The sequence below is a fragment of the Podarcis vaucheri genome (assembly GCF_965113315.1).
Source record: "Podarcis vaucheri genome assembly, chromosome: 18".
NCBI lineage: Eukaryota > Metazoa > Chordata > Lepidosauria > Squamata > Lacertidae > Podarcis > Podarcis vaucheri.
In genome coordinates this window covers 2,588,445-2,615,244 of record NC_138756.1, presented here as the reverse complement: position 1 = coordinate 2,615,244, position 26,800 = coordinate 2,588,445, and the positions used below count along the sequence as shown (strand labels likewise).

Below are 26,800 nucleotides of genomic sequence, written 5' to 3'. Positions count from 1 at the left end.
TGACATGGGGAGGCCTCCTGGGCAGAGGACAAAAACCTCATAGCATCATCCCTGCACCCAGATTGGCACAGCAACTCAAGCAGGAACAAAATTACTTGAAAATACCTCAGCATTTAGTTTGCAAGAAAGGGTCTGAATATCTCTGCAAACATTGACTCAGATGAAGGCTGGGCTTGAGGGTACTGCACAAAACACTCTCTCTCTCTCTCTCTCTCTCTCTCTCTCTCTCTCTCTCTCTCTCTTTCTCACCCACTCACCCACCCACACTGAATCTATGCACTTCAGGGGCTCCACAACTTGTTTACCATTGACGTAGAGGCTGTATCTTTCCACCTCATAGGGCCCCATCATGCTGAAGTTGTCTGTCTGGTTGACGATCTCGTGGTACACCTTCATTCGGTCAAAGACGGGGCTGGTGGAGTCATTGCGGTAAGTGCAGAGGGCGTCCATTCCAGTTTCATCCCCGTTCTTCACTGGTCTGGGAGGACAAAGAGAGAGGGAGATCATTCAGGATGCAGAATGGTCCACAAGGGAAGAAAGGATGGAGTCCCACTTGCAAGGTGTGTTCCCACTGGAGGAAGACTTACCTGAGCTGAGTCACTTTGCACCCCAGATACGCAGGGCCAATGCTGCTGTTGCTGAGGAACCTGCCAAGCTGAGAGAGGAATGAGACACGACGTCAAAACAAGAGCCTGGTCTACCCCTCCTCACAAGCCGTTCTCACAAGCAGTCGCAATCAGACTTACCACTGCAATGAGTGCTCTTTCCGTTGTGTTGAACACTGTAGAATTGGGCTGTCCCATCTCTTCCCTGTACTTGAGGTTGGTAACGGTGAAATTGACGGTGAATTGTTCAACCCCTGGAATTGGGGTTGTTGTTTGGGCAGGTGTGGGCAGAGTAGCTGGAAGAGACATAGGTATTTCATAAATTTCCATTCCACCCTTCCCAAGGGGAAGCAGAATAGTTAAAACAAGAGGAAATCAAATGAAAGAATTCCCAGAATACAATAATTAAAATGCATGACATCAAACTCCCAAGTCTCACACAATATATGTTTCCTCCTTAAGAGAATGAAATACTTTTAATTTCAACAAAAGTCGATGCAATGGTGTGAATGTGAATTGAGAAAAGAAAACCAAATAAAGCAATATTCAGAATGCAAGAATTAAAACAAAGGCCATGAAACTTCATATTCTCAAACTATATATCCCCTTCTGAACAGACTGAAATATTTGCAATGTCAACTTGGTGTTGATCACATGGGGAGACTGATAAATCTAACAAATGAATCACTTGAATCAAAGAAGCTTCATTTTGGTACTCTTCCACTCATTAATTGTCAACATCTGCTCCTCTGATTGTCAGAGGCGGGTGTAGGGCTAGAATTTCAATGTGGTTCTACTTACTTGTTTCAGGAGGGTCTTCATGATAACCTACAGAAAAGTAAGAGATGGCCATTTGAGAAGCTCTCCATATATTGATGTTTAAAATATGGAGGGTTTTTTTTTTTCCTGGGGCAGGAGAATAGTTATGTCCTCCTGTATTCAGAAGATGCACTAAGCAGAGGCAGTGAGAAGCATCTCACGCGCATTATGACACAATCATGTCCATCACATGACAATCCCCTCAATCAGCTTTGGACACTTTCATGACATGGGGAGGCCTCCTGGGCAGAGCACAAAAACCTCATAGCATCATCCCTGCACCCAGATTCGCACAGCAACTCAAGCAGGAACAAAATCACTTGAAAATACCCCAGCATTTAGTTTGCAAGAAAGGGTCTGAATATCTCTGCAAACATTGACTCAGATGAAGGCTGGGCTTGAGGGTACTGCACAAAACTCTCTCTCTCTCTCTCTCTCTCCCACCCACCCACACTGAATCTATGCACTTCAGGGGCTCCACAACTTGTTTACCATTGACGTAGAGGCTGTATCTTTCCACCTCATAGGGCCCCATCATGCTGAAGTTGTCCGTCTGGTTGACGATCTCGTGGTACACCTTCATTCGGTCAAAGGCGGGGCTGGTGGAGTCATTGCGGTAAGTGCAGATGGCGTCCATTCCAGTTTCATCCCCGTTCTTCACTGGTCTGGGAGGACAAAGAGAGAGGGAGATCATTCAGGATGCAGAATGGTCCACAAGGGAAGAAAGGATGGAGTCCCACTTGCAAGGTGTGTTCCCACTGGAGGAAGACTTACCTGAGCTGAGTCACTTTGCACCCCAGATACGCAGGGCCAATGCTGCTGTTGCTGAGGAACCTGCCAAGCTGAGAGAGGAATGAGACACGACGTCAAAACAAGAGCCTTGTCTACCCCTCCTCACAAGCCGTTCTCACAAACAGTCACAATCAGACTTACCACTGCAACGAGTGCTCTTTCCGTTGTGTTGAACACTGTAGAATTGGGTTGTCCCATCTCTTCCCTGTACTTGAGGTTGGTGATGGTGAAATTGATGGTGAATTGTTCCACCGCTGGAATTGGGGTTGTTGTTTGGGCTGGCATTGGCAGAGTGGCTGGAAGAGACATAGGTGTTTCATAAATTTCCATTCCACCCTTCCCAAAGGGGAAGCAGAATAGTTAAAACAAGAGGAAATCAAATGAAAGAATTCCCAGAATACAATAATTAAAATGCATGACATCAAACTCCCAAGTCTCACACAATATATGTTTCCTCCTTAAGAGAATGAAATACTTTTAATTTCAACAAAAGTCGATGGGATGGTGTAAATGTGAATTGAGAAAAGAAAACCAAATAAAGCAATATTCAGAATGCAAGAATTAAAACAAAGGCCATGAAACTTCATATTCTCAAACTATATATCCCCTTCTGAACAGACTGAAATATTTGCAATGTCAACTTGGTGTTGATCACATGGGGAGACTGATAAATCTAACAAATGAATCACTTGAATCAAAGAAGCTTCATTTTGGTACTCTTCCACTCATTAATTGTCAACATCTGCTCCTCTGATTGTCAGAGGCGGGTGTAGGGCTAGAATTTCAATGTGGTTCTACTTACTTGTTTCAGGAGGGTCTTCATGATAACCTACAGAAAAGTAAGAGATGGCCATTTGAGAAGCTCTCCATATATTGATGTTTAAAATGTGGAGGGGTTTTTTTTCTGGGGCAGGAGAATAGTTATGTCCTCCTGTATTCAGAAGATGCACTAAGCAGAGGCAGTGAGAAGCATCTCACGCGCATTATGACACAACCATGTCCATCACATGACAATCCCCTCAATCAGCTTTGGACACTTTCGTGACATGGGGAGGCCTCCTGGGCAGAGCACAAAAACCTCCATAGCATCATCCCTGCACCCAGATTCGCACAGCAACTCAAGCAGGAACAAAATCACTTGAAAATACCCCAGCATTCAGTTCACAAGCAGCGATCCTAATATCTCTGTAATCATTGGCTCAGATGAAGGCTAGGCTTGGGGGTACTGCACAAATCTCTCTCTCTCTCTCAATCTCTCTCTCTCTCACACACACACACAGAGAGAGAGAGAGAGAGAGAGAGAGAGAGAGAGAATCTATGCACTTCAGGGGCTCCACAACTTGTTTACCATTGACGTAGAGGCTGTATCTTTCCACCTCATAGGGCCCCATCATGCTGAAGTTGTCCGTCTGGTTGACGATCTCGTGGTACACCTTCATTCGGTCAAAGGCGGGGCTGGTGGAGTCATTGCGGTAAGTGCAGATGGCGTCCATTCCAGTTTCATCCCTGTTCTTCACTGGTCTGGGAGGACAAAGAGAGAGGGAGATCATTCAGGATGCAGAATGGTCCACAAGGGAAGAAAGGATGGAGTCCCACTTGCAAGGTGTGTTCCCACTGGAGGAAGACTTACCTGAGCTGAGTCACTTTGCACCCCAGATACGCAGGGCCAATGCTGCTGTTGCTGAGGAACCTGCCAAGCTGAGAGAGGAATGAGACACGACGTCAAAACAAGAGCCTTGTCTACCCCTCCTCACAAGCCGTTCTCACAAGCAGTCGCAATCAGACTTACCACTGCAACGAGTGCTCTTTCCGTTGTGTTGAACACTGTAGAATTGGGCTGTCCCATCTCTTCCCTGTACTTGAGGTTGGTAACGGTGAAATTGATGGTGAATTGTTCAACCCCTGGAATTGGGGTTGTTGTTTGGGCAGGTGTGGGCAGAGTGGCTGGAAAAGACGTAGGTATTTTATGAATTTGCATTCCACCCTTCCCAAAGGGGAAGCAGAATAGTAAAAAGAAGAGGAAATCAAATGAAGGAATTGCCAGAATGCAATAATTAAAATGCAAGACATCAAACTCCCAAGTCTCACACAATATATGTTTCCTCCTTAAGAGAATGAAATACTTTTAATTTCAACAAAAGTCGATGGGATGGTGTAAATGTGAATTGAGAAAAGAAAACCAAATAAAGCAATATTCAGAATGCAAGAATTAAAACAAAGGCCATGAAACTTCATATTCTCAAACTATATATCCCCTTCTGAACAGACTGAAATATTTGCAATGTCAACTTGGTGTTGATCACATGGGGAGACTGATAAATCTAACAAATGAATCACTTGAATCAAAGAAGCTTCATTTTGGTACTCTTCCACTCATTAATTGTCAACATCTGCTCCTCTGATTGTCAGAGGCGGGTGTAGGGCTAGAATTTCAATGTGGTTCTACTTACTTGTTTCAGGAGGGTCTTCATGATAACCTACAGAAAAGTAAGAGATGGCCATTTGAGAAGCTCTCCATATATTGATGTTTAAAATGTGGAGGGTTTTTTTTTTTCCTGGGGCAGGAGAATAGTTATGTCCTCCTGTATTCAGAAGATGCACTAAGCAGAGGCAGTGAGAAGCATCTCACGCGCATTATGACACAATCATGTCCATCACATGACAATCCCCTCAATCAGCTTTGGACACTTTCATGACATGGGGAGGCCTCCTGGGCAGAGCACAAAAACCTCATAGCATCATCCCTGCACCCAGATTCGCACAGCAACTCAAGCAGGAACAAAATCACTTGAAAATACCCCAGCATTTAGTTTGCAAGAAAGGGTCTGAATATCTCTGCAAACATTGACTCAGATGAAGGCTGGGCTTGAGGGTACTGCACAAAACTCTCTCTCTCTCTCTCTCTCTCCCACCCACCCACACTGAATCTATGCACTTCAGGGGCTCCACAACTTGTTTACCATTGACGTAGAGGCTGTATCTTTCCACCTCATAGGGCCCCATCTTGCTGAAGTTGTCCGTCTGGTTGACGATCTCGTGGTACACCTTCATTCGGTCAAAGGCGGGGCTGGTGGAGTCATTGCGGTAAGTGCAGACGGCGTCCATTCCAGTTTCATCCCCGTTCTTCACTGGTCTGGGAGGACAAAGAGAGAGGGAGATCATTCAGGATGCAGAATGGTCCACAAGGGAAGAAAGGATGGAGTCCCACTTGCAAGGTGTGTTCCCACTGGAGGAAGACTTACCTGAGCTGAGTCACTTTGCACCCCAGATACGCAGGGCCAATGCTGCTGTTGCTGAGGATCCTGCCAAGCTGAGAGAGGAATGAGACACGACGTCAAAACAAGAGCCTTGTCTACCCCTCCTCACAAGCCGTTCTCACAAGCAGTCGCAATCAGATTTACCACTGCAACGAGTGCTCTTTCCGTTGTGTTGAACACTGTAGAATTGGGTTGTCCCATCTCTTCCCTGTACTTGAGGTTGGTAACGGTGAAATTGATGGTGAATTGTTCAACCCCTGGAATTGGGGTTGTTGTTTGGGCTGGCATTGGCAGAGTGGCTGGAAGAGACATAGGTGTTTCATAAATTTCCATTCCACCCTTCCCAAGGGGGAAGCAGAAAAGTCAAAACAAGAGGAAATCAAATGAAAGAACTCCCAGAATACAATTATTAAAATGCATGACATCAAACTCCCAGGTCTCACACAATATATGTTTCCTCTTTAAGAGAATGAAATACTTTTAATTTCAACAAAAGTCGATGGGATGGTGTAAATGTGAATTGAGAAAAGAAAACCAAATAAAGCAATATTCAGAATGCAAGAATTAAAAGAAAGGCCATGAAACTTCATATTCTCAAACTATATATCCCCTTCTGAACAGATTGAAATATTTGCAATGTCAACTTGGTGTTGATCACATGGGGAGACTGATAAATCTAACAAATGAATCACTTGAATCAAAGAAGCTTCATTTTGGTACTCTTCCACTCATTAATTGTCAACATCTGCTCCTCTGATTGTCAGAGGCGGGTGTAGGGCTAGAATTTCAATGTGGTTCTACTTACTTGTTTCAGGAGGGTCTTCATGATAACCTACAGAAAAGTAAGAGATGGCCATTTGAGAAGCTCTCCATATATTGATGTTTAAAATATGGAGGGTTTTTTTTTCTGGGCCAGGAGAATAGTTATGTCCTCCTGTATTCAGAAGATGCACTAAGCAGAGGCAGTGAGAAGCATCTCACACGCATTATGACACAATCATGTCCATCACATGACAATCCCCTCAATCGGCTTTGGACATTTTCATGACATGGGGAGGTCTCCTGGGCAGGGGACAAAAACCTCCATAGCATCATCCCTGCACCCAGATTCGCACAGCAACTCAAGCAGGAACAAAATCACTTGAAAATACCCCAGCATTCAGTTCACAAGCAGCCATCCATTCTACCCAAACAACACACAGTATCATATTCATCCAAGTCCGCAGCATTCGGTCCTAGAAATTTGGCTTCTGGAGAGTGCTGGGCTGGGGATATTGCTGTGATGCTTTTATTAACATTCATGGATACACACACACATCAACACATATCCAGGTAATTGATGCACATCCAAAGCTTAAAAACCACTCAGCTACCATTGACGTAGAGGCTGTATCTTTCCAGATAGTATTGCCCCATCTCAGTGAAACCGCTGGTCTTGTTGACGATCTCGTGGTACAACTTCACTCGGTCAAAGGCAGGCGTGGTGGAGTCGTTGCGGTAAGTGCAGACGGCGTCCGTTCCGGTTTCATCCCCATCTCTCACCGGTCTGGGAGGAGAGGGAAATCAGGATTCAGGATTGACCACAGATATGGCAAGGGAGGACAGAAGATGCCAAGCTTGTTTGCCTGGGTTGTCAGCAGAGCAGATATTTTCTCGCCTTTGGGGAAGGCTTACCTGAGTTGAGTCACTCTGCACCTCAGATATGCCGGGCCAATGCTGCTGTTGAGGAGAATTCCATCAAGCTGAGGAAGGAAAGAGACATTGAGCTTATTCCACCCTACAGAAAGTGTACAAGTTTATCTACACATCCCTTGCTAACTGCCAGGGAGTCAGGCTTACCAGGCGGAGGAGATCACTCTCTGTTGCATTGAATATTTTGGAACTGTGAGTTCCCATCTCTTCCCTGTACTTGAGGTTGGTGATGGTGAAATTGACGGTGAATTGTTCAACCGCTGGAATTGGGGTTGTTCTTTGGGCTGGTGTGGACAGAGTGGCTGGAAAAGACGTAGGTATTTTATGAATTTGCATTCCACCCTTCCCAAAGGGGAAGCAGAATAGTAAAAAGAAGAGGAAATCAAATGAAGGAATTGCCAGAATGCAATAATTAAAATGCAAGACATCAGACTCCCAAGTCTCATGATATATGTTTCCTCCTTAAGAGATTGAAATACTTTTAATTTTAACAAAAGTCAATGGAATGGTGCGATTGAGAATTCAGAAAAGAAAACCAAATAAAGCAATATTCAGAATGCAAGAATTAAAACAAAGGCCATGAAACTCCATATTCTCAAATTATATATCCCCTTCTTAACAGATTGAAATATTTTGTATGTCAACTAAGTGTCGATCACATGGTGAGACTGATAAATCTAACAAATGAATTACTTGAATCAAAGAAGCTTCATTTTGGTACTCTTCCACTCATGCATTGTGGACATCAGCTCCTCTGAATGTTGCTGTGTTAGAATTTAAATTTGGTTCTACTTACTTGTTTCAGGAGGGGTTTCACGATAACCTATGGAAATGGAAGAGACGTTAATTCAGGATATTGCATAATGTAATACCACAAACAGGCTTTTCAAATATAATAGTAACGGGTTGGGATTCCTCACTATTTTGGACGGTGCACTGTCTGTACACAGGAATGAACATCCTTCTCCTCTGTGAGAAAATCTCACTGCCAAGGGAGCCTCAGACCCTCACACAACATCTGGTGAAAACCTCCATAGTCATATCTCTGCATCATGATTAGCCCCGTTCTACCCAAACAACACACAGTATCATACAGTATTCATCAAAGTCCGCAGCATTCTGTCTCAGAATTTTGGCTTCTGGAGAAGGCTGGGCTGGAGAAACCGCTGTGTTGCTTCTAGTAACATTCATGGACACAATAAAAAAATTCCTTCCAGTGGCACCTTAAAGACCAACTAAGTTAGTTCTTGGTATGAGCTTTCGTGTGCATGCACACTTCTTCAGATACATACACACATCCACACACATCCAGATAATTGATGCACATCCAAAGCTTAAAAACCACTCAGCTACCGTTGACGTAGAGGCTGTATCTTTCCAGGTAGTATTGCCCCATCTCAGTGAAACCGTTGGTCTGGTTGACGATCTCGTGGTACAACTTCACTCGGTCAAAGGTGGGCGTGGTGGAGTCGTTGCGGTAAGTGCAGACGGCGTCCATTCCGGTTTCGTCCCCATCTCTCACCGGTCTGGGAGGAGAGGGAAATCAGGATTCAGGATTGACCACAGATATGGCAAGGGAGGACAGAAGATGCCAACCTTGTTTGCCTGGGTTGCCAGCAGAGCAAATATGTTCTCGCCTTTTAGGAAGGCTTACCTGAGTTGAGTCACTCTGCACCTCAGATATGCCGGGCCAATGCTGCTGTTGAGGAGAATTCCATCAAGCTGAGGAAGGAAAGAGACATTGAGCTTATTCCACCCTACAGAAAGTGTACAAGTTTATCTACACATCCCTTGCTAACTGCCATGGAGTCAGGCTTACCAGGCGGAGGAGATCACTCTCTGTTGCATTGAATATTTTGGAACTGTGAGTTCCCATCTCTTCCCTGTACTTGAGGTTGGTGATGGTGAAATTGACGGTGAATTGTTCAACCGCTGGAATTGGGGTTGTTGTTCGGGCTGGTGTTGGCAGAGTGGCTGGAACAGAGGAAGGAATAAATGAACGTGTGTATTCGGTAAATTTCTACCCCACTCTTCCTTACCAAAGGGCACCCAGGATGGTTAAAAATGGGAAATCAAATAAAGCAATACCCAGAATACAATATTTGAAATGAATGTCATACGTTTGCCCGCTTTCAAAGGTGGCGTGGCCAGGGGGCTCCAATTATCTGTTGGCTGGCTGGGGAAGGATCTCCCAACTGCCAGCAAATTGGCCATTGCCGGCAGGTTTCAGGTGGGAGTTCCCCAGAGGTGGGCATCTGGAACCCCTTCCCATCAAATGCCAAGGAGATAAGTAACTATACAATATCTGCCCTCCCTTCCCCACAGGTGGGCACCGAATGAGGCTCACCTGGGCGGGTGCCACCCACCTGCTTGAGCTGGCCTTTGACCCGCCCTCGGCCAGGGAGGACAATGGACGGCCGGCCGGGGGCAGGCCTAAGGCCAAAAGAAAAGAGGCTGACCCCTGGGCTCAAGCCTCTTTTGCCATTCTCCCTTCCAGGATCAGGATCAAGATCAGGAGCGTGTCCAGGCGGCTGGACTCAGGTAAGTAACCGGCTTTCTTTACTTTTTTGGAGCTTTTCCCTGGCAACAGTGTGGGGGGGGGAGCTGGCTCCTCCACTGGCAGATGATTGCCCAGGGCGCTGCCAGACTGAGTGGGCAGCACGGCCCCCTGAGTAGGCCGCTAGGTTGGCCTACTAGCCTATACCTAGCTTGCATTTGCGGCGGGAGGGGGGACCGGGAAGGTGGCGCGGGCCCAACTGGGCCACAGAACGCCAGTGTGGTGTAGTGGTTAAGAGCGGTGGACTCGTAATCTGGTGCACCGGGTTCGCTTCCCCGCTCCTCCACCTGCAGCTGCTGGTTGACCTTGGGCCAGTCACACTTCTGTGAAGTCTCTCAGCCCCACTCACCTCACAGAGTGTTTGTTGTGGGGCAGGAAGGGAAAGGAGAATGTGAGCCGCTTGGAGACTCCAAATCAAATATCAAATCCAAACTCTTCTTCTTCTTTTCAGTGATGGGGAGGCGGCATCGCTCCCTGCCAGCGCCTGACTCCTGACTAGGCCGCAAAAGCGGTCAATCTTTACAATCTTTAGAATCTTTACAATCTTTAGAAGACAACTAAAGGCAGCCTGGTATTGGGAAGTTTTTAAAATGTTTTTTTTAATGTTTCATGTTTTTGTATCTGCTGGAAGCCGCCCAGAGTGGCTGGGGAAACCCAGTCAGATGTGTGGGGTCTAAATAATAAAATCATTATTAACATGCTTCCAGCTCCCCTTCCTTTTAAAAATCATTTTTAAATAATTAAAAACAAAACCATCACTGTGAATTTTTCTTACTTGTCAGCTGGGATGCCGTGGAGGAAATTACTGGCGGCTGTCTGGGGGTTGTCGCTACCGGGGTGATTTTGATGGTTGTGCGGGCTGTTGCGGGTATAAGTGGAGGCAGCTGAGGCTTTGTGGAAGAGCCTATGGAGGAAATAGAGAGCCGGGGGGGTTACCATGAGATGATGTGATGGGGAGATGAGATAATCCTTCTTCCTTTGCCTGCCCTTTAAGTCTCCAGAAAGGGTTCATATCAATGAAATCAAAAGAGAGCTTATGTGATACATGCTTAGAGCACTGGTTCTCAAAGGATCATCACTTCGTCATGACGAGTGGGCTTGCATGTTCCTATGACCCTTGTGAGCGAAGCTGTTGGGAATCTCGTACTCCCAGCAGGGTCACCCAAGGCGGTAAGGTCAAAGGGAAGGAGCTGGACAAAGAAGGATCCCAGAAGTCCTCAAGGGCAGAACAGGCGGAAGATAACAAGGGGCTTGTTACAACGGTTGTGAAGGCGGACGAAGAATCTACCGGTTGCCGTGATACTCATGCCATCAGAATAGAGCCTTACTCATCTCCACACATAAAAGAAATTCACACGCAGGCTTCTTCAAAAAAGCCACCCCACCCCTCAAAAAAGTCCCATGGTGATTGGCAAATGGTTATAGGAGCAGGACCGTGAAATCTGGACGCCCTAGTCATGGGGGGCGGATACAGATTCAGTCATTCTAACTAAAGGAATGAGGCAGCTGAGCAGCTCAGCAGCTGTATCCATGACTGCGCAGCCATACTTAGGATCCACTCTGCTCACCCTGAAAAGGGGGAGGGACTAGAAAAGCATGTGCGGGTCCAGAATTGAAAGGAGAGGATGGCAAGTGTGGCAGGAAGATTCAAGGACAATCCAAGAAACATTTCAGTGTAGTAGAGTATCTATCTATCTATCATCTATCTATCTATCTATCTCTATCATCTATCTATCTATCATCTATCTATCTATCTATCTATCTATCTATCTATCTATCTATCTATCTATCTATCTATCTATCTATCTATCTCTACCATCTATCTATCTATCTATCTATCTATCTATCTATCTATCTATCTATCTATCTATCTATCTATCTCTACCATCTATCTACTATCTATCTCTACCATCTATCTATCTATCTATCTATCTATCTATCTATCTATCTCTACTATCTATCTCTACCATCTATCTATCTCTACCATCTATCTATCTATCTATCTATCTATCTATCTATCATCCCTACCATCTCTCTCTCTCTCTAGCATCTATCTATCTATCTATCTATCTATCTATCTATCTATCTATCATCTATCTATCTGCAGAATATGGATAGACATCTTTTCAAAATGAGAGCAAGACCGGCCAGGGACATTGTAGTGAAGGGTGGGTCAGAAAGTGAATTATCCCTAACAGTATCAGCAATAGTTAATACTTACTTGTTGTTCTGACACGGGGCGTAGTTGCTTGTGGCGTTGTGGCATTCTTAACACCTCCCGGTTGCAGGATTGGCTTCTCAGTAACAGGCTGGATCACAGATTCGTTGCATTTGGTGGCTGGAAGGGGACAGATTTCCATTACTGCCGGCCAGAGATCTTTGCTGACATGTCTTTGCTGACGCTCCCACTTTCAGACACAGACTCTCAGCTCGGTTTCCATCAGCCAGTGCATCGGTTGCTATGATGCATACGGCATGTGGGTCAAGAAATGCAACCGAGGCCGAGATATGCGGCAAAGGAGAAGCTAAGATGTTGTGCCAACAACTGACAGTCCCAGTGGCGTGGCATAGGGGGGGCCCTATAGGCGATTGCCCTGGGCACAAAATTGTAAGGGGCACAAAATTTCAACACCCGGTGCTGCCTCAATACAGCTACATGCTTCCGTCACTGGGCTTCTCCATGGGAACCCGGAAGTGACCTCTCCAGACCATGGAACGGCTCCTATTTTCTTATCTCTGCAGCTGCGATCTCCTGGGTGACACTGTTATGCAACTGAATGTGCATGCGTACTCCAACTGTTTGTTTGCCACCCTGTTCCACGTGGCCCTGGGCAACCCACGCTACGCTACTGGCCCCATGGGGCCTCCCATTCAACGAGCGGAGAAGTCAGACGCTTGCATGGTTGGTATCCTGATCCTTAGGCAGGACCACTGAGAGGAGGTCTGGGGGAACCCCCAACAACAGCGGACTGTCGAAAAGTCTTTACATGGGATAGAAAATACCGTATTTTTTGCTCTATAGGAATCACTTTTTCCCTCCTAAAAAGTAAGGAGAAATGTGTGTGCGTCTTATGGAGCGAATGAAGGCTGCGCAGCTATCCCAGAAGCCAGAACAGCAAGAAGGATCCCTCTTGTTGTTCTTGCTTCTGAGATTCAGAATATTTTTTTTCTTCTTTTTCTCCTCCAAAAACTAGGTGCGTCTTGTGGTCTGGTGCGTCTTATAGAGCGAAAAATACGGTAAATGTATCACCTCCCTCTTATGTTAATAACAAGCATTATAATATTTGTACCTGTTGAGAATATTCAAATGCAAATGACTCTTTTCTGACAGTGCTGGGGTCACATCAGACTGCTGCGATGCAACACTTGGGGTCTCAGGATCCACTGGGGTTGGCTTCTCTTCGGGCCGTCCCCAAGGCCAGGGCCGCCTAATCTACTGAGCACCTCCTTGGGATCCAGTTCTGAGAGCTCTACATCCTCATCCCATTCCTCCACCCGCTCTGACCAAACCTTCCAAGATCTCTCCACAGGTCTCAGGACACCAACCCATCCTCCACTGCTTCCTGTTTGTGTCAGACAGGGAGTGCCTGGGCCAGGTGACCCCATACCTGTTCCTTGCAAAGCATCCTGCATATAAAGGAAGGGATCATCCAGGTTTCCTTTTGTGCCGTGTTCCTAGGCTGAGGTTCGCCCTTTGCATGAGAGGGTTAAGACCATAGAGTAAACTGTCCTGATAGGCTTAAAGGTAAAGGTAAAGGGACCCCAGACAGTTAAGTCCAGTGGCGAATGACTCTGGGGTTGCAGTGCTCATCTCGCTTTACTGGCTGAGGGAGCTGGCGTTTGTCCACAGTTTTTCCGGGTCATGTGGCCAGCAGGACTAAGCCGCTTCTGGCAAAACCAGAACAGTGCACGGAAATGCCGTTTACCTTCCCGCCAAAGTGGTACCTATTTATATACTTGCACTGTGTGCTTTCGAACTTCTAGGTGGGCAGGAGCAGAGACTGAGCAATGGGAGCTCACCCCGTCGCGGGGATTCGAACCGCCAACCTTCTGATCGGCAAGTCCAAGCGGCATAGTGGTTTAAACCAGGGGCGCCTGAGAAGCTCAACATGTGAGGAGGTCTGAGCTAGTTGCTGCAGCTCAGACCACATTGTTCTTATAAGCCTCTCTTGAATTACTAAACCAATAATATAGGAAAAATTTACCACTGTAACTAAACTAAGGCTTACTGCCTGTGCAACTTTTTCTGAATTCTGTATGGAAAATGACATGAATCTGACCTTAGGAGAGTTTGTAAGTAAAGGACTCTTAACTTTTTAAAAAGTGGAAAGGCTGAGTCCTTTTTTCCTGCCCCAGCAGTTTCCTTGGCAGAAGCCTGCACTTTATCACTAAATTGGCAGAAAACCTGAAATGCCATTTGTTCCAATTCAACATTAAAGAGCACGTTTTTGTCCTGAAAGAGTCAGGGTTGTTGGTTTTGTTTTAACATTCAGATACAGCGTTATAAAACACAGACCTGCACCTAGAAAATTTGGGGAAAGATAAGAGTGGATGAGCCCTTAGGAAATAAAGGAACATACCTCTCTCTGTCTCTAAAGTGGTGGCTGTCTCTGATGTGAATCCAGCAGAAACTCCATGGGAAGTAGAAAGAGCTATGGACCACGATGTTAACTCAGTAGTAGCCATTGCAGAAGTGGAGGGATGTTCTCCACTAGACGTGACCTCCACAGGCACTATGGGAATAGTGGAGGCAACATGTAGAGTTGATGTTACTTCTGTAGTTTCCACTGGAGAAGTGGATAAAGATTTTGCACTTGATGGGAGCTCTGTTGTCTGCAGTGGAGAAGTGGTGGCTTCTGGTACAGTTGATGTCAGCACTGTAGTCTCCATTGGTGAAGTGGATAGAACCTCGGTACTGGATGGGAGCTCTGTGGTCTGCAGTGGAGAAGTGGTGGCTTCTGCTACAGTTGATGTCAGCACTGTAGTCTCCATTGGTGAAGTGGATAGAGCCTCAGTACTGGATGGGAGCTCTGTGGTCTGCAGTGGAGAAGTGGTGGCTTCTGCTACAGTTGATGTCAGCACTGTAGTCTCCATTGGTGAAGTGGATAGAGCCTCAGTACTGGATTGGAGCTCTGTGGTCTGCAGTGGAGAAGTGGTGGCTTCTGCTGCAGTTGATGTCAGCACTGTTGTCTCCATTGGTGAAGTGGATAGAGCCTCAGTACTGGATTGGAGCTCTGTGGTCTGCAGTGGAGAAGTTGTGGCTTCTGCTACAGTTGATGTCAGCACTGTAGTCTCCATTGGTGAAGTGGATAGAGCCTCAGTACTGGATGGGAGCTCTGTGGTCTGCAGTGGAGAAGTGGTGGCTTCTGCTGCAGTTGATGTCAGCACTGTTGTCTCCATTGGTGAAGTGGATAGAGCCTCAGTACTGGATGGGAGCTCTGTGGTCTGCAGTGGAGAAGTGGTGGCTTCTGCTGCAGTTGATGTCAGCACTGTTGTCTCCATTGGTGAAGTGGATAGAGCCTCAGTACTGGATAGGAGCTCTGTGGTCTGCAGTGGAGAAGTGGTGGCTTCTGCTGCAGTTGATGTCAGCACTGTTGTCTCCATTGGTGAAGTGGATAGAGCCTCAGTACTGGATTGGAGCTCTGTGGTCTGCAGTGGAGAAGTTGTGGCTTCTGCTACAGTTGATGTCAGCACTGTAGTCTCCATTGGTGAAGTGGATAGAGCCTCAGTACTGGATGGGAGCTCTGTGGTCTGCAGTGGAGAAGTGGTGGCTTCTGCTACAGTTGATGTCAGCACTGTAGTCTCCATTGGTGAAGTGGATAGAGCCTCAGTACTGGATGGGAGCTCTGTGGTCTGCAGTGCAGAAGTGGTGGCTTCTGGTACAGTTGATGTCAGCACTGTAGTCTCCATTGGTGAAGTGGATAGAGCCTCAGTACTGGATGGGAGCTCTGTGGTCTGCAGTGGAGAAGTGGCGGCTTCTGCTACAGTTGATGTCAGCACTGTAGTCTCCATTAGTGAAGTGGATAGAGCCTCAGTACTGGATGGGAGCTCTGTGGTCTGCAGTGGAGAAGTGGCGGCTTCTGCTGCAGTTGATGTCAGCACTGTAGTCTCCATTGGTGAAGTGGATAGAGCCTCAGTACTGGATGGGAGCTCTCTGGTCTGCAGTGGAGAAGTGGTGGCTTCTGGTACAGTTGATGTCAGCACTGTGGTCTCCATTGGTGAAGTGGATAGAGCCTCAGTACTGGATGGGAGCTCTATGGTCTGCAGTGGAGAAGTGGTGGCTTCTGCTGCAGTTGATGTCAGCACTGTAGTCTCCATTGGTGAAGTGGATAGAGCCATGGTACTGGATGGGAGCTCTGTGGTCTGCAGTGGAGAAGTGGTCTCTTCTGGTACAGTTGATGTCAGCACTGTAGTCTCCATTAGTGAAGTGGATAGAGCCTCAGTACTGGATGGGAGCTCTGTGGTCTGCAGTGGAGAAGTGGTGGCTTCTGGTACAGTTGATGTCAGCACTGTGATCTCCATTGGTGAAGTGGATAGAGCCTCAGCACTGGATGGGAGCTCTGTGGTCTGCAGTGGAGAAGTGGTGGCTTCTGCTGCAGTTGATGTCAGCACTGAGGTCTCCATTGGTGAAGTGGATAGAGCCTCAGTACTGGATGGGAGCTCTGTGGTCTGCAGTGGAGAAGTGGTGGATTCTGGTACAGTTGATGTCAGCACTGAGGTCTCCATTGGTGAAGTGGATAGAGCCTCAGTACTGGATGGGAGCTCTGTGGTCTGTAGTGGAGAAGTGGTGGCTTCTGCTGCAGTTGATGTCAGCACTGTAGTCTCCATTGGTGAAGTGGATAGAGCCTCAGTACTGGATGGGAGCTCTGTGGTCTGCAGTGGAGAAGTGGTGGCTTCTGGTACAGTTGATGTCAGCACTGTAGTCTCCATTGGTGAAGTGGATAGAGCCTCAGTACTGGATGGGAGCTCTGTGGTCTGCAGTGGAGAAGTGGTGGCTTCTGCTGCAGTTGATGCCACTACTGCTTTCTCTTTTGGAGAAGTTGATAGAGCCTCAGTACTGGATGGGAGCTCTGTGGTCTGCAGTGGAGAAGTGGTGGCTTCTGGTACCGTTGATGTCAGCACTGTAGTCTCCATTGGAGAAGTGGATAGAGCCTCAGTACTGGATGGGAGCTCTGTGGTCTGCAGTGGAGAAGTGGTGGCTTCTGCTGCAGTTGATGCCACTACTGCTTTCTCTTTTGGAGAAGTTGATAGAGCCTCAGTACTGGATGGGAGCTCTGTGGTCTGCAGTGGAGAAGTGGTGGCTTCTGGTACAGTTGATGTAAGCACTGTAGTCTCCATTGGTGAAGTGGATAGAGCCTCAGTACTGGATGGGAGCTCTGTGGTCTGCAGTGGGGAAGTGGTGGCTTCTGGTACAGTTGATGTCAGCCCGGTAGTATCAATTGGAGAAGTTGATAGAGCTTCAGTACTTGATGGGAGCTCTGTGGTCTGCAGTGGAGAAGTTGTGGCTTCTGGTTCAGTTGATGTCAGCACTGTAGACTCCATTGGTGCAGTTGATAGAGCTTCAGTACTTGATGGGAGCTCTGTGGTCTGCAGTGGAGAAGTGGTGGCTTCTGGTACAGTTGATGTCAGCACTGTAGACTCCATTGGTGAAGTTGATAGAGCTTCAGTACTTGATGGGAGCCCTGTGGTCTGCAGTGGAGAAGTGGTGGCTTCTGGTACAGTTGATGTCAGCACTGTAGTCTCCATTGGTGAAGTGGATAGAGCCTCAGTACTGGATGGGAGCTCTGTGGTCTGCAGTGGAGAAGTGGTGGCTTCTGGTACAGTTGATGTCAGCACTGTAGTCTCCATTGGTGAAGTGGATAGAGCCTCAGTACTGGATGGGAGCTCTGTGGTCTGCAGTGGAGAAGTGGTGGCTTCTGGTACAGTTGATGTCATCACTGAGGTCTCCATTGGTGAAGTGGATAGAACCTCGGTACTGGATGGGAGCTCTGTGGTCTGCAGTGGAGAAGTGGTGGCTTCTGGTACAGTTGATGTCAGCACTGAGGTCTCCATTGGTGAAGTGGATAGAACTTCGGTACTGGATGGGAGCTCTGTGGTCTGCAGTGGAGAAGTGGTGGCTTCTGGTACAGTTGATGTCAGCACTGTAGTCTCCATTGGTGAAGTGGATAGAACCTCGGTACTGGATGGGAGCTCTGTGGTCTGCAGTGGAGAAGTGGTGGATTCTGGTACAGTTGATGTCAGCACTGTAGTCTCCATTGGTGAAGTGGATAGGGCCTCAGTACTGGATGGGAGCTCTGTGGTCTGCAGTGGAGAAGTGGTGGCTTCTGGTACAGTTGATGTCAGCACTGAGGTCTCCATTGGTGAAGTGGATAGAACTTCGGTACTGGATGGGAGCTCTGTGGTCTGCAGTGGAGAAGTGGTGGCTTCTGGAACAGTTGATGTCAGCACTGTAGTCTCCATTGGTGAAGTGGATAGAACCTCGGTACTGGATGGGAGCTCTGTGGTCTGCAGTGGAGAAGTAGTGGCTTCTGGTACAGTTGATGTCAGCACTGTAGTCTCCATTAGTGAAGTGGATAGAGCCTCAGTACTGGATGGGAGCTCTGTGGTCTGCAGTGGGGAAGTGGTGGCTTCTGGTACAGTTGATGTCAGCCCGGTAGTCTCCATTGATGAAGTTGATAAAGCTTCAGTACTTGATGGGAGCTCTGTGGTCTGCAGTGGAGAAGTTGTGGCTTCTGGTACAGTTGATGTCAGCACTGTAGTCTGCATTGGTGAAGTGGATAGAACTTCGGTACTTGATGGAAGCTCTGTGGTCTGCAGTGGAGAAGTTGTGGCTTCCGGTTCAGTTGATGTCAGCCCGGTAGTCTCCATTGGAGAAGTGGATAGAGCCTCAGTACTGGATTGGAGCTCTGTGGTCTGCAGTGGAGAAGTGGTGGCTTCTGGTACAGTTGATGTCAGCACTGTAGTCTGCATTGGTGAAGTGGATAGAACTTCGGTACTTGATGGAAGCTCTGTGGTCTGCAGTGGAGAAGTTGTGGCTTCCGGTTCAGTTGATGTCAGCCCGGTAGTCTCCATTGGAGAAGTGGATAGAGCCTCAGTACTGGATGGGAGCTCCGTGGTCTGCAGTGTGGAAGTGGTGGCTTCTGGTACAGTTGATGTCAGCACTGTAGTCTGCATTGGTGAAGTGGATAGAACTTCGGTACTTGATGGGAGCTCTGTGGTCTGCAGTGGAGAAGTGGTGGCTTCCGGTTCAGTTGATGTCAGCCCGGTAGTCTCCTTTGGAGAAGTGGATAGAGCCTCGGTACTTGATGGGAGCTCTGTGGTCTGCAGTGGAGAAGTGGTGGCTTCTGGTACCGTTGATGTCAGCACTGTAGTCTCCATTGGTGAAGTGGATAGTGCCTCAGTACTGGATGGGAGCTCTGTGGTCTGCAGTGGAGAAGTGGTGGCTTCTGGTACAGTTGATGTCAGCCCGGTAGTCTCCTTTGGAGAAGTGGATAGAGCCTCAGTACTGGATGGGAGCTCTGTGGTCTGCAGTGGGGAAGTGGTGGCTTCTGGTACCGTTGATGTCAGCACTGTAGTCTCCATTGGTGAAGTGGATAGTGCCTCGGTACTTGATGGGAGCTCTGTGGTCTGCAGTGGAGAAGTGGTGGCTTCTGGTACAGTTGATGTCAGCACTGTACTCTCCATTGGTGAAGTGGATAGAGCCTCAGTACTGGATGGGAGCTCTGTGGTCTGCAGTGGAGAAGTAGTGGCTTCTGGTACAGTTGATGTCAGCACTGTGGTCTCCATTAGTGAAGTGGATAGAGCCTCGGTACTGGATGGGAGCTCTGTGGTCTGCAGTGGAGAAGTGGTACCTTCTGGTACAGTTGATGTCAGCACTGTAGTCTCCATTGGTGAAGTGGATAGAGCCTCGGTACTGGATGGGAGCTCTGTGGTCTGCAGTGGAGAAGTGGTGGCTTCTGGTACAGTTGATGTCAGCACTGTGGTCTCCATTGGTGAAGTGGATAGAGCCTCAGTACTGGATGGGAGCTCTGTGGTCTGCAGTGGAGAAGTGGTGGCTTCTGGTACAGTTGATGTCAGCACTGTGGTCTCCATTGGTGAAGTGGATAGAGCCTCAGTACTGGATGGGAGCTCTGTGGTCTGCAGTGGAGAAGTGGTGGCTTCTGGTACAGTTGATGTCAGCCCGGTAGTCTCCTTTGGAGAAGTGGATAGTGCCTCAGTACTGGATGGGAGCTCTGTGGTCTGCAGTGGAGAAGTGGTCTCTTCTGGTACAGTTGATGTCAGCACTGTGGTCTCCATTAGTGAAGTGGATAGAGCCTCGGTACTGGATGGGAGCTCTGTGGTCTGCAGTGGAGAAGTGGTGGCTTCTGGTACAGTTGATGTCAGCACTGTGGTCTCCATTGGTGAAGTGGATAGAGCCTCGGTACTGGATGGGGGAACCATAGTGGAGATCACAGAAGTTGTGGCTTCTGCAGTTGTCACTGTTGGCCCTGTTGTCTTTGTGGTGGTACTGGATTCAGTTTCGGTACTTGATGGGGGCACCGCAGTGGAGATCACAGAAGTTGTGGCTTCTGCAGATGTCATTGTTGGCCCTGTTGTCTTTGTGGTGGTACTGGATTCAGTTTCGGTACTTGATGGGGGAACCATAGTGGAGATCACAGAAGTTGTGGCTTCTGCAGATGTCATTGTTGGCCCTGTTGTCTTTGTGGTGGTACTGGATTCAGTTTCGGTACTTGATGGGGGCACCGCAGTGGAGATCACAGAAGTTGTGGCTTCTGCAGATGTCACTGTTGGCCCTGTTGTCTTTGTGGTACTGGATTCATTTTCGGTACTTGATGGGGGCACCGCAGTGGAGATCACAGAAGTTGTGGCTTCTGCAGTTGTCACTGTTGGCCCTGTTGTCTTTGTGGTGGTACTGGATTCAGTTTCGGTACTTGATGGGGGCACCACAGTGGAGATCACAGAAGTTGTGGCTTCTGCAGATGTCATTGTTGGCCCTGTTGTCTTTGTGGTGGTACTGGATTCAGTTTCGGTACTTGATGGGGGCACCGCAGTGGAGATCACAGAAGTTGTGGCTTCTGCAGATGTTACTGTTGGCCCTGTTGTCTTTGAAATGGTACTGAATTCAGTTTCGGTACTTGATGGGGGAACCATAGTGGAGATCACAGAAGTTGTGGCTTCTGCAGATGTCACGGTTGGGCCTGTTGTCTTTGAAATGGTACTGGATACAGTTTCGGTACTTGATGGGGGAACCATAGTGGAGATCAGAGAAGTAGTGCCTTCTGCAAATGTCATTGTTGGCCCTGTTGTCTTTGTGGTGGTACTGAATTCTGTTTCGGTACTTGATGGGGGAACCACAGTGGAGATCACAGAAGTTGTGGCTTCTGCAGATGTTACTGTTGGCCCTGTTGTCTTTGTGGTGGTACTGGATTCAGTTTCGGTACTTGATGGGGGAACCATAGTGGAGATCACAGAAGTTGTGGCTTCTGCAGATGTCACGGTTGGGCCTGTTGTCTTTGAAATGGTACTGGATTCAGTTTCGGTACTTGATGGGGGAACCATAGTGGAGATCACAGAAGTTGTGGCTTCTGCAGATGTTACTGTTGGCCCTGTTGTCTTTGTGGTGGTACTGGATTCAGTTTCGGTACTTGATGGGGGAACCATAGTGGAGATCACAGAAGTTGTGGCTTCTGCAGATGTCACGGTTGGGCCTGTTGTCTTTGAAATGGTACTGGATTCAGTTTCGGTACTTGATGGGGGAACCATAGTGGAGATCAGAGAAGTAGTGCCTTCTGCAAATGTCATTGTTGGCCCTGTTGTCTTTGTGGTGGTACTGAATTCTGTTTCGGTACTTGATGGGGGAACCATAGTGGAGATCACAGAAGTTGTGGCTTCTGTAGATGTCACTGTTGGCCCTGTTGTCTTTGTGGTGGTACTGGATTCAGTTTCGGTACTTGATGGGGGCACCGACTTTGTGATTTGAGACCCTGTGGCTTCTGCAGATCTCACTGTTGGCCCTGTTGTCTTTGTGGTGGTACTGGATTCAGTTTCGGTACTTGATGGTGGAACTACAGTGAAGATCATAGAAGTTGTGGCTTCTGCAGATGTCATTGTTGGCCCCGTTGTCTTTGTGGTGGTACTGGATTCAGTTTCGGTACTTGATGGGGGCACCGACTTGGTTATTTGAGACCCTGTGGCTTCTGCAGATCTCACTGTTGGCCCTGTTGTCTTTGTGGTGGTACTGGATTCAGTTTCGGTACTTGATGGTGGAACTACAGTGGAGATCATAGAAGTTGTGGCTTCTGCAGATGTCATTGTTGTTCCTGTTGTCTTTGTGGTGGTACTGGATTCAATTTTGGTACTTGATGGGGGAACCATAGTGGAGATCACAGAAGTTGTGGCTTCTGCAGATGTTACTGTTGGCCCTGTTGTCTTTGAAATGGTACTGAATTCAGTTTCGGTACTTGATGGGGGAACCATAGTGGAGATCACAGAAGTTGTGGCTTCTGCAGATGTCACTGTTGGCCCTGTTGTCTTTGTGGTGGCACTCGATTCAGTTTCGGTACTTGATGGGGGAACCATAGTGGAGATCACAGAAGTTGTGGCTTCTGCAGATGTTACTGTTGGCCCTGTTGTCTTTGAAATGGTACTGAATTCAGTTTCGGTACTTGATGGGGGCACCGACTTGGTTATTTGAGACCCTGTGGCTTCTGCAGATCTCACTGTTGGCCCTGTTGTCTTTGTGGTGGTACTGGATTCAGTTTCGGTACTTGATGGTGGAACTACAGTGGAGATCATAGAAGTTGTGGCTTCTGCAGATGTCACTGTTGGCCCTGTTGTCTTTGTGGTGGTACTGGATTCAGTTTCGGTACTTGATGGGGGCACCGCAGTGGAGATCACAGAAGTTGTGGCTTCTGCAGATGTTACTGTTGGCCCTGTTGTCTTTGAAATGGTACTGAATTCAGTTTCGGTACTTGATGTGGGCACCGACTTTGTGATTGGAGACCCTGTGGCTTCTGCAGATGTCACTGTTGGCCCTGTTGTCTTTGTGGTGGTACTGGATTCAGTTTCGGTACTTGATGGGGGAACCATAGTGGAGATCATAGAAGTTGTGGCTTCTGCAGATGTCATTGTTGTTCCTGTTGTCTTTGTGGTGGTACTGGATTCAGTTTCGGTACTTGATGGGGGAACTACAGTGGAGATCATAGAAGTTGTGGCTTCTGCAGATGTCACGGTTGGGCCTGTTGTCTTTGAAATGGTACTGGATTCAGTTTCGGTACTTGATGGGGGAACCATAGTGGAGATCACAGAAGTTGTGGCTTCTGCAGATGTCACTGTTGGCCCTGTTGTCTTTGTGGTGGCACTCGATTCAGTTTCGGTACTTGATGGGGGCACCGCAGTGGAGATCACAGAAGTTGTGGCTTCTGCAGATGTTACTGTTGGCCCTGTTGTCTTTGAAATGGTACTGAATTCAGTTTCGGTACTTGATGTGGGCACCGACTTTGTGATTGGAGACCCTGTGGCTTCTGCAGATGTAACTGTTGGCCCTGTTGTCTTTGTGGTGGTACTGGATTCAGTTTCGGTACTTGATGGGGGAACCATAGTGGAGATCATAGAAGTTGTGGCTTCTGCAGATGTCATTGTTGTTCCTGTTGTCTTTGTGGTGGTACTGGATTCAGTTTCGGTACTTGATGGGGGAACTACAGTGGAGATCATAGAAGTTGTGGCTTCTGCAGATGTCACGGTTGGGCCTGTTGTCTTTGAAATGGTACTGGATTCAGTTTCGGTACTTGATGGGGGAACCATAGTGGAGATCACAGAAGTTGTGGCTTCTGAAGATGTCACGGTTGGGCCTGTTGTCTTTGAAATGGTACTGGATTCAGTTTCGGTACTTGATGGGGGAACCATAGTGGGGATCACAGAAGTTGTGGCTTCTGCAGATGTCATTGTTGGCCCTGTTTTCTTTGTGGTGGTACTGGATTCAGTTTCGGTACTTGATGGGGGCACCGCAGTGGAGATCACAGAAGCTGTGGCTTCTGCAGTTGTCACTGTTGGCCCTGTTGTCTTTGTGGTGGTACTGGATTCAGTTTCGGTACTTGACTGGGGCACCGCAATGGAGATTGGAGAAGATGTGGCTTCTGCAGATGCTGTTGTTGCTTCTGTTGTAGACAAAGGCAGCAGGCTTCCTGCTACTTTAAAGTGAAACACATTGTTACTTTCATGCTTTGGACAGAATTTTATTAGATTCTATTAACTGCAATTTGTCAAAGCAGCACGGAAGGTATTATGAATAGCACATTTATGTTTGTTTGAAGATTTCCCTTGGCGTGTGTTTCTTGACTTTGTGCATTTGTAATCCCATGGATTAAATTTTCCTTTTTCCTTTTTCCATTTGCAATACCCAATTTTACAACGGACCATTGTTTACCGAGCAAGTTCTCTTGCTAAAACATACGACATTACGTTATACAGACAGGGGCCTTTTGTGTTTTCTCTAGCTGCAGCCTCCGGCCCACTGTCAAGGACATCCCCACATGGAATGCTTTGCAGTAGTCAATCCAGGAGGTCTCTGGAGAATGGAGTCCAGGCTATCCTGGTTCAAAAGCAGTTTAAGGTGGGCCTTGACGCTCCTAGTCTCAGCACTCGGCCACTTTGGACTCCATTGAGATGCTGAATCTAGGAATAATTCTAGACCAGTGCTTCCAAAACGTGGGTCACCAGCTGTTTTGGACTGCAGTTCCCATCATCTCTGTGATGGCCTGGGACTTGGGGTCGAACCTGGAGCCAGAGGAGTCTCTGTCCACACTGGATCCTTGGCCTCAGGTGGCAGCTGAACCTAGTCTGAGGCCTGATTCTGAAGAGTCCCAGTCTGCACATGTTCCCCTGCAGGTTCCTGAGCCTGCCCTAGCTCCAGATGTGGGGATTACCTCTTTGCCTCCAGCTGTGCCATCACTTACAGCTGCTCCTCTACCAGTTGGGTCAGGAGAGGCTGAGGCAGCCTCTGGGTCTAGTAACCCACCGACATCTCCCAAGCTGCAGAGACTCAGGTCTGAAAGAAGGAGAGACCTGAGTACTCGCAGGAGGAGTGCTTGCCTTCGGGCGAGACAGGGAGGTGAGTCACCGGGGGATCAGGACCGGCCGGCCATTACCCGACAGAGATAAAAGGCTGCTGGACCCCACCCCAGGTTGCGGGAGCAACATTGCTGTTTGCCAGAACCTGCCTGTGATCCTGTGCCTGACCTTGCCTGGTTTCCTGCCTTGGCCCTGTCGGACTGACTCCTCACGGAACCCTTGGATTCGGGACCGGACCTGGACCGCGTTACTTGGGTTACCCCCGGGCCCAGCACAATCTCTGGCACACACTGTCTGAGACTATGAATCTGTTCTTCCAGGGGTAGTTCATCCTTTCCTGACATAATTCATTCCACCAAATTTTGGTGGAAACGGACCCCCCACCCCCACTTCTAATTTGTCAGGATTCAGCTTAAGTTCACTGGGCCTCAATCCAGTCAATCTCTGGATTAGGCTGTCGGTCCTGATCCATCCGGCTGTTCTTATGGTCTTATGCTTCCAATAACATACACCTGCACAGTCTCTTTTGATTCGGATGCAAGGGCGAGCAGGGACTGTTCACATTTAAAGGAAAACTAATTTCCACTTTCTGAAACAATTTTAGTACCATCTGTACTTATCCAAAATTTGCAATGCAGTTCTCCAACACTAACAAAAAGGCATATATTGAGGGAAAGTGTATGAACAGATTAGTAAAAGTAAGATTGTAAAGTTGCAATGCATTAAGGAAAATTGCTGGCAGAAATTGTCAAACTGCAAGGTAAAAAATATGTTCAATGGGAGAAAGCTACACTAAAAGGCTGGTAGATTTTGACGAGGAATAGAAAAGAATCGCAAACTTCTGCAAAAAGTGGGGAACAGAATTTCAGACTGGAAAAAAATGAGAAGCCTTGAGAATCAAAATGGGCAGGTCCTCCTATCACTCTCTGAGCACATCAGACACAACTAAGACTTCACATCCTCCTATATAAATAGGAATATAAGGCTGCTGCCATGCAGAAGTTTGTATGGTCACAGCCAAGATCACAGAAGCCTTCTCCAGCTTGCAAGTGAATTAACCTGCTGAGAAATCCTCTGGTGTGTTTTCCTAGCGTCAAATGGCAGCAACCCGCTCCTTGGCATTTAGCAGGCAAAGGCCAAGCCCTCAACCTTCCGCCATCCAAACTAATCCCATAATGGACAGGGAGAGGAGCCAAGGAGAAATAATCCCTCCCCACTCTTTCCATTGCATCGTGGCAAGGGAAAAGGAAGGAGGAGTGGTGGAGCAAATCCTTCCTTGTTGCAACCCCTGGCAACAGGATAACAGCCTCCACCACATCACTGCGTCTGAGGGCAGTGGGCTTGCTTGGGGAGCCCAGGGCAGGCACACAAAGGCTATCGATGGCTACTAGCCATGTTGGCTATTACTGGAGCCAGTAATATTTCTGAATACCAGCTGCTGGAAGCCAAAGGAGAGGAGAGTTGCTGTTGTGCTCAGGTCCTCTTTGGAGGTTTCTGTTTGGGACATCTAGTTGGCCACTGTGAGAAGAAGATGGTGGACGAGGTGGGCCTGATCCTGAAGGGCTCTGCTTATGTTCTTACAACAGCTCTGTGCTCTCAACACTTGGGCACTGCCTGCCCCCTGCCACCTGAGTCTGCTGTTAGACAGGTCTAACGGTACGGCTGGACCTCTTAGAGATCCAGTAAACTTGGGGGGGAAAGGTTAATCATAGAATCATAGAATGATAGAGTTGGAAGGGACCCCATGGGTCCTAGTCTAGACCAACCCCCTACAATTCAAGAATCTCAGCTGAAATATCCATGACAGATGGCCATCCAACCTCTGTGTAAAAACCTCCAAGGAAAGAGAGTCCGCAATCTCCCGAGGGAGACGGTTCCACTGCCAAGCAGCTCTTACTTGTCAGAAAGTTCTTCCTGACGTCAGGATCTCCATTCGTGTAACTTGAAGCCACTGGTTCAAGTCCTACCATTTAAAGCTGGAGAAAATGAGCTTATTCCCTCTTCCTTGT

The 26,800-nt window shown here is 47.7% G+C and overlaps 1 protein-coding gene and 1 long non-coding RNA gene across 6 annotated transcripts in view; one reads left to right on the top strand and one right to left on the bottom strand.

The window, feature by feature from the left end:
- The window catches only part of LOC309522726 (mucin-16-like), a 66,531-nt gene extending 51,950 nt beyond the window's left edge, over positions 1-14,581 (bottom strand). For all 5 annotated transcript variants that reach the window (XM_082206198.1, XM_082206200.1, XM_082206199.1 and 2 more), the window contains exons 1-15: positions 14,303-14,581; positions 11,944-12,060; positions 10,498-10,626; positions 8,985-9,139; positions 8,820-8,887; positions 8,519-8,691; positions 7,962-7,988; positions 7,313-7,467; positions 7,148-7,215; positions 6,847-7,019; positions 6,279-6,305; positions 5,618-5,772; positions 5,459-5,526; positions 5,177-5,349; positions 1,407-1,433 (exon numbers count right to left, since the gene is read on the bottom strand). In XM_082206198.1, the coding sequence (XP_082062324.1) occupies positions 1,407-1,433; positions 5,177-5,349; positions 5,459-5,526; positions 5,618-5,772; positions 6,279-6,305; positions 6,847-7,019; positions 7,148-7,215; positions 7,313-7,467; positions 7,962-7,988; positions 8,519-8,691; positions 8,820-8,887; positions 8,985-9,139; positions 10,498-10,626; positions 11,944-12,060; positions 14,303-14,408 (1,621 nt within the window). In that variant the 5' untranslated portion in view covers positions 14,409-14,581. The remainder of the gene's footprint in view (positions 1-1,406; positions 1,434-5,176; positions 5,350-5,458; positions 5,527-5,617; positions 5,773-6,278; positions 6,306-6,846; positions 7,020-7,147; positions 7,216-7,312; positions 7,468-7,961; positions 7,989-8,518; positions 8,692-8,819; positions 8,888-8,984; positions 9,140-10,497; positions 10,627-11,943; positions 12,061-14,302) is intronic.
- Positions 3,527-9,709, top strand: LOC309523087. Its single transcript, XR_014215234.1, has 6 exons — positions 3,527-3,688; positions 5,212-5,291; positions 6,875-6,970; positions 8,547-8,642; positions 8,846-9,029; positions 9,663-9,709. It is a non-coding gene; the product is annotated as an uncharacterized lncRNA (long non-coding RNA).
- Positions 14,582-26,800: the final 12,219 nt, after the last annotated feature.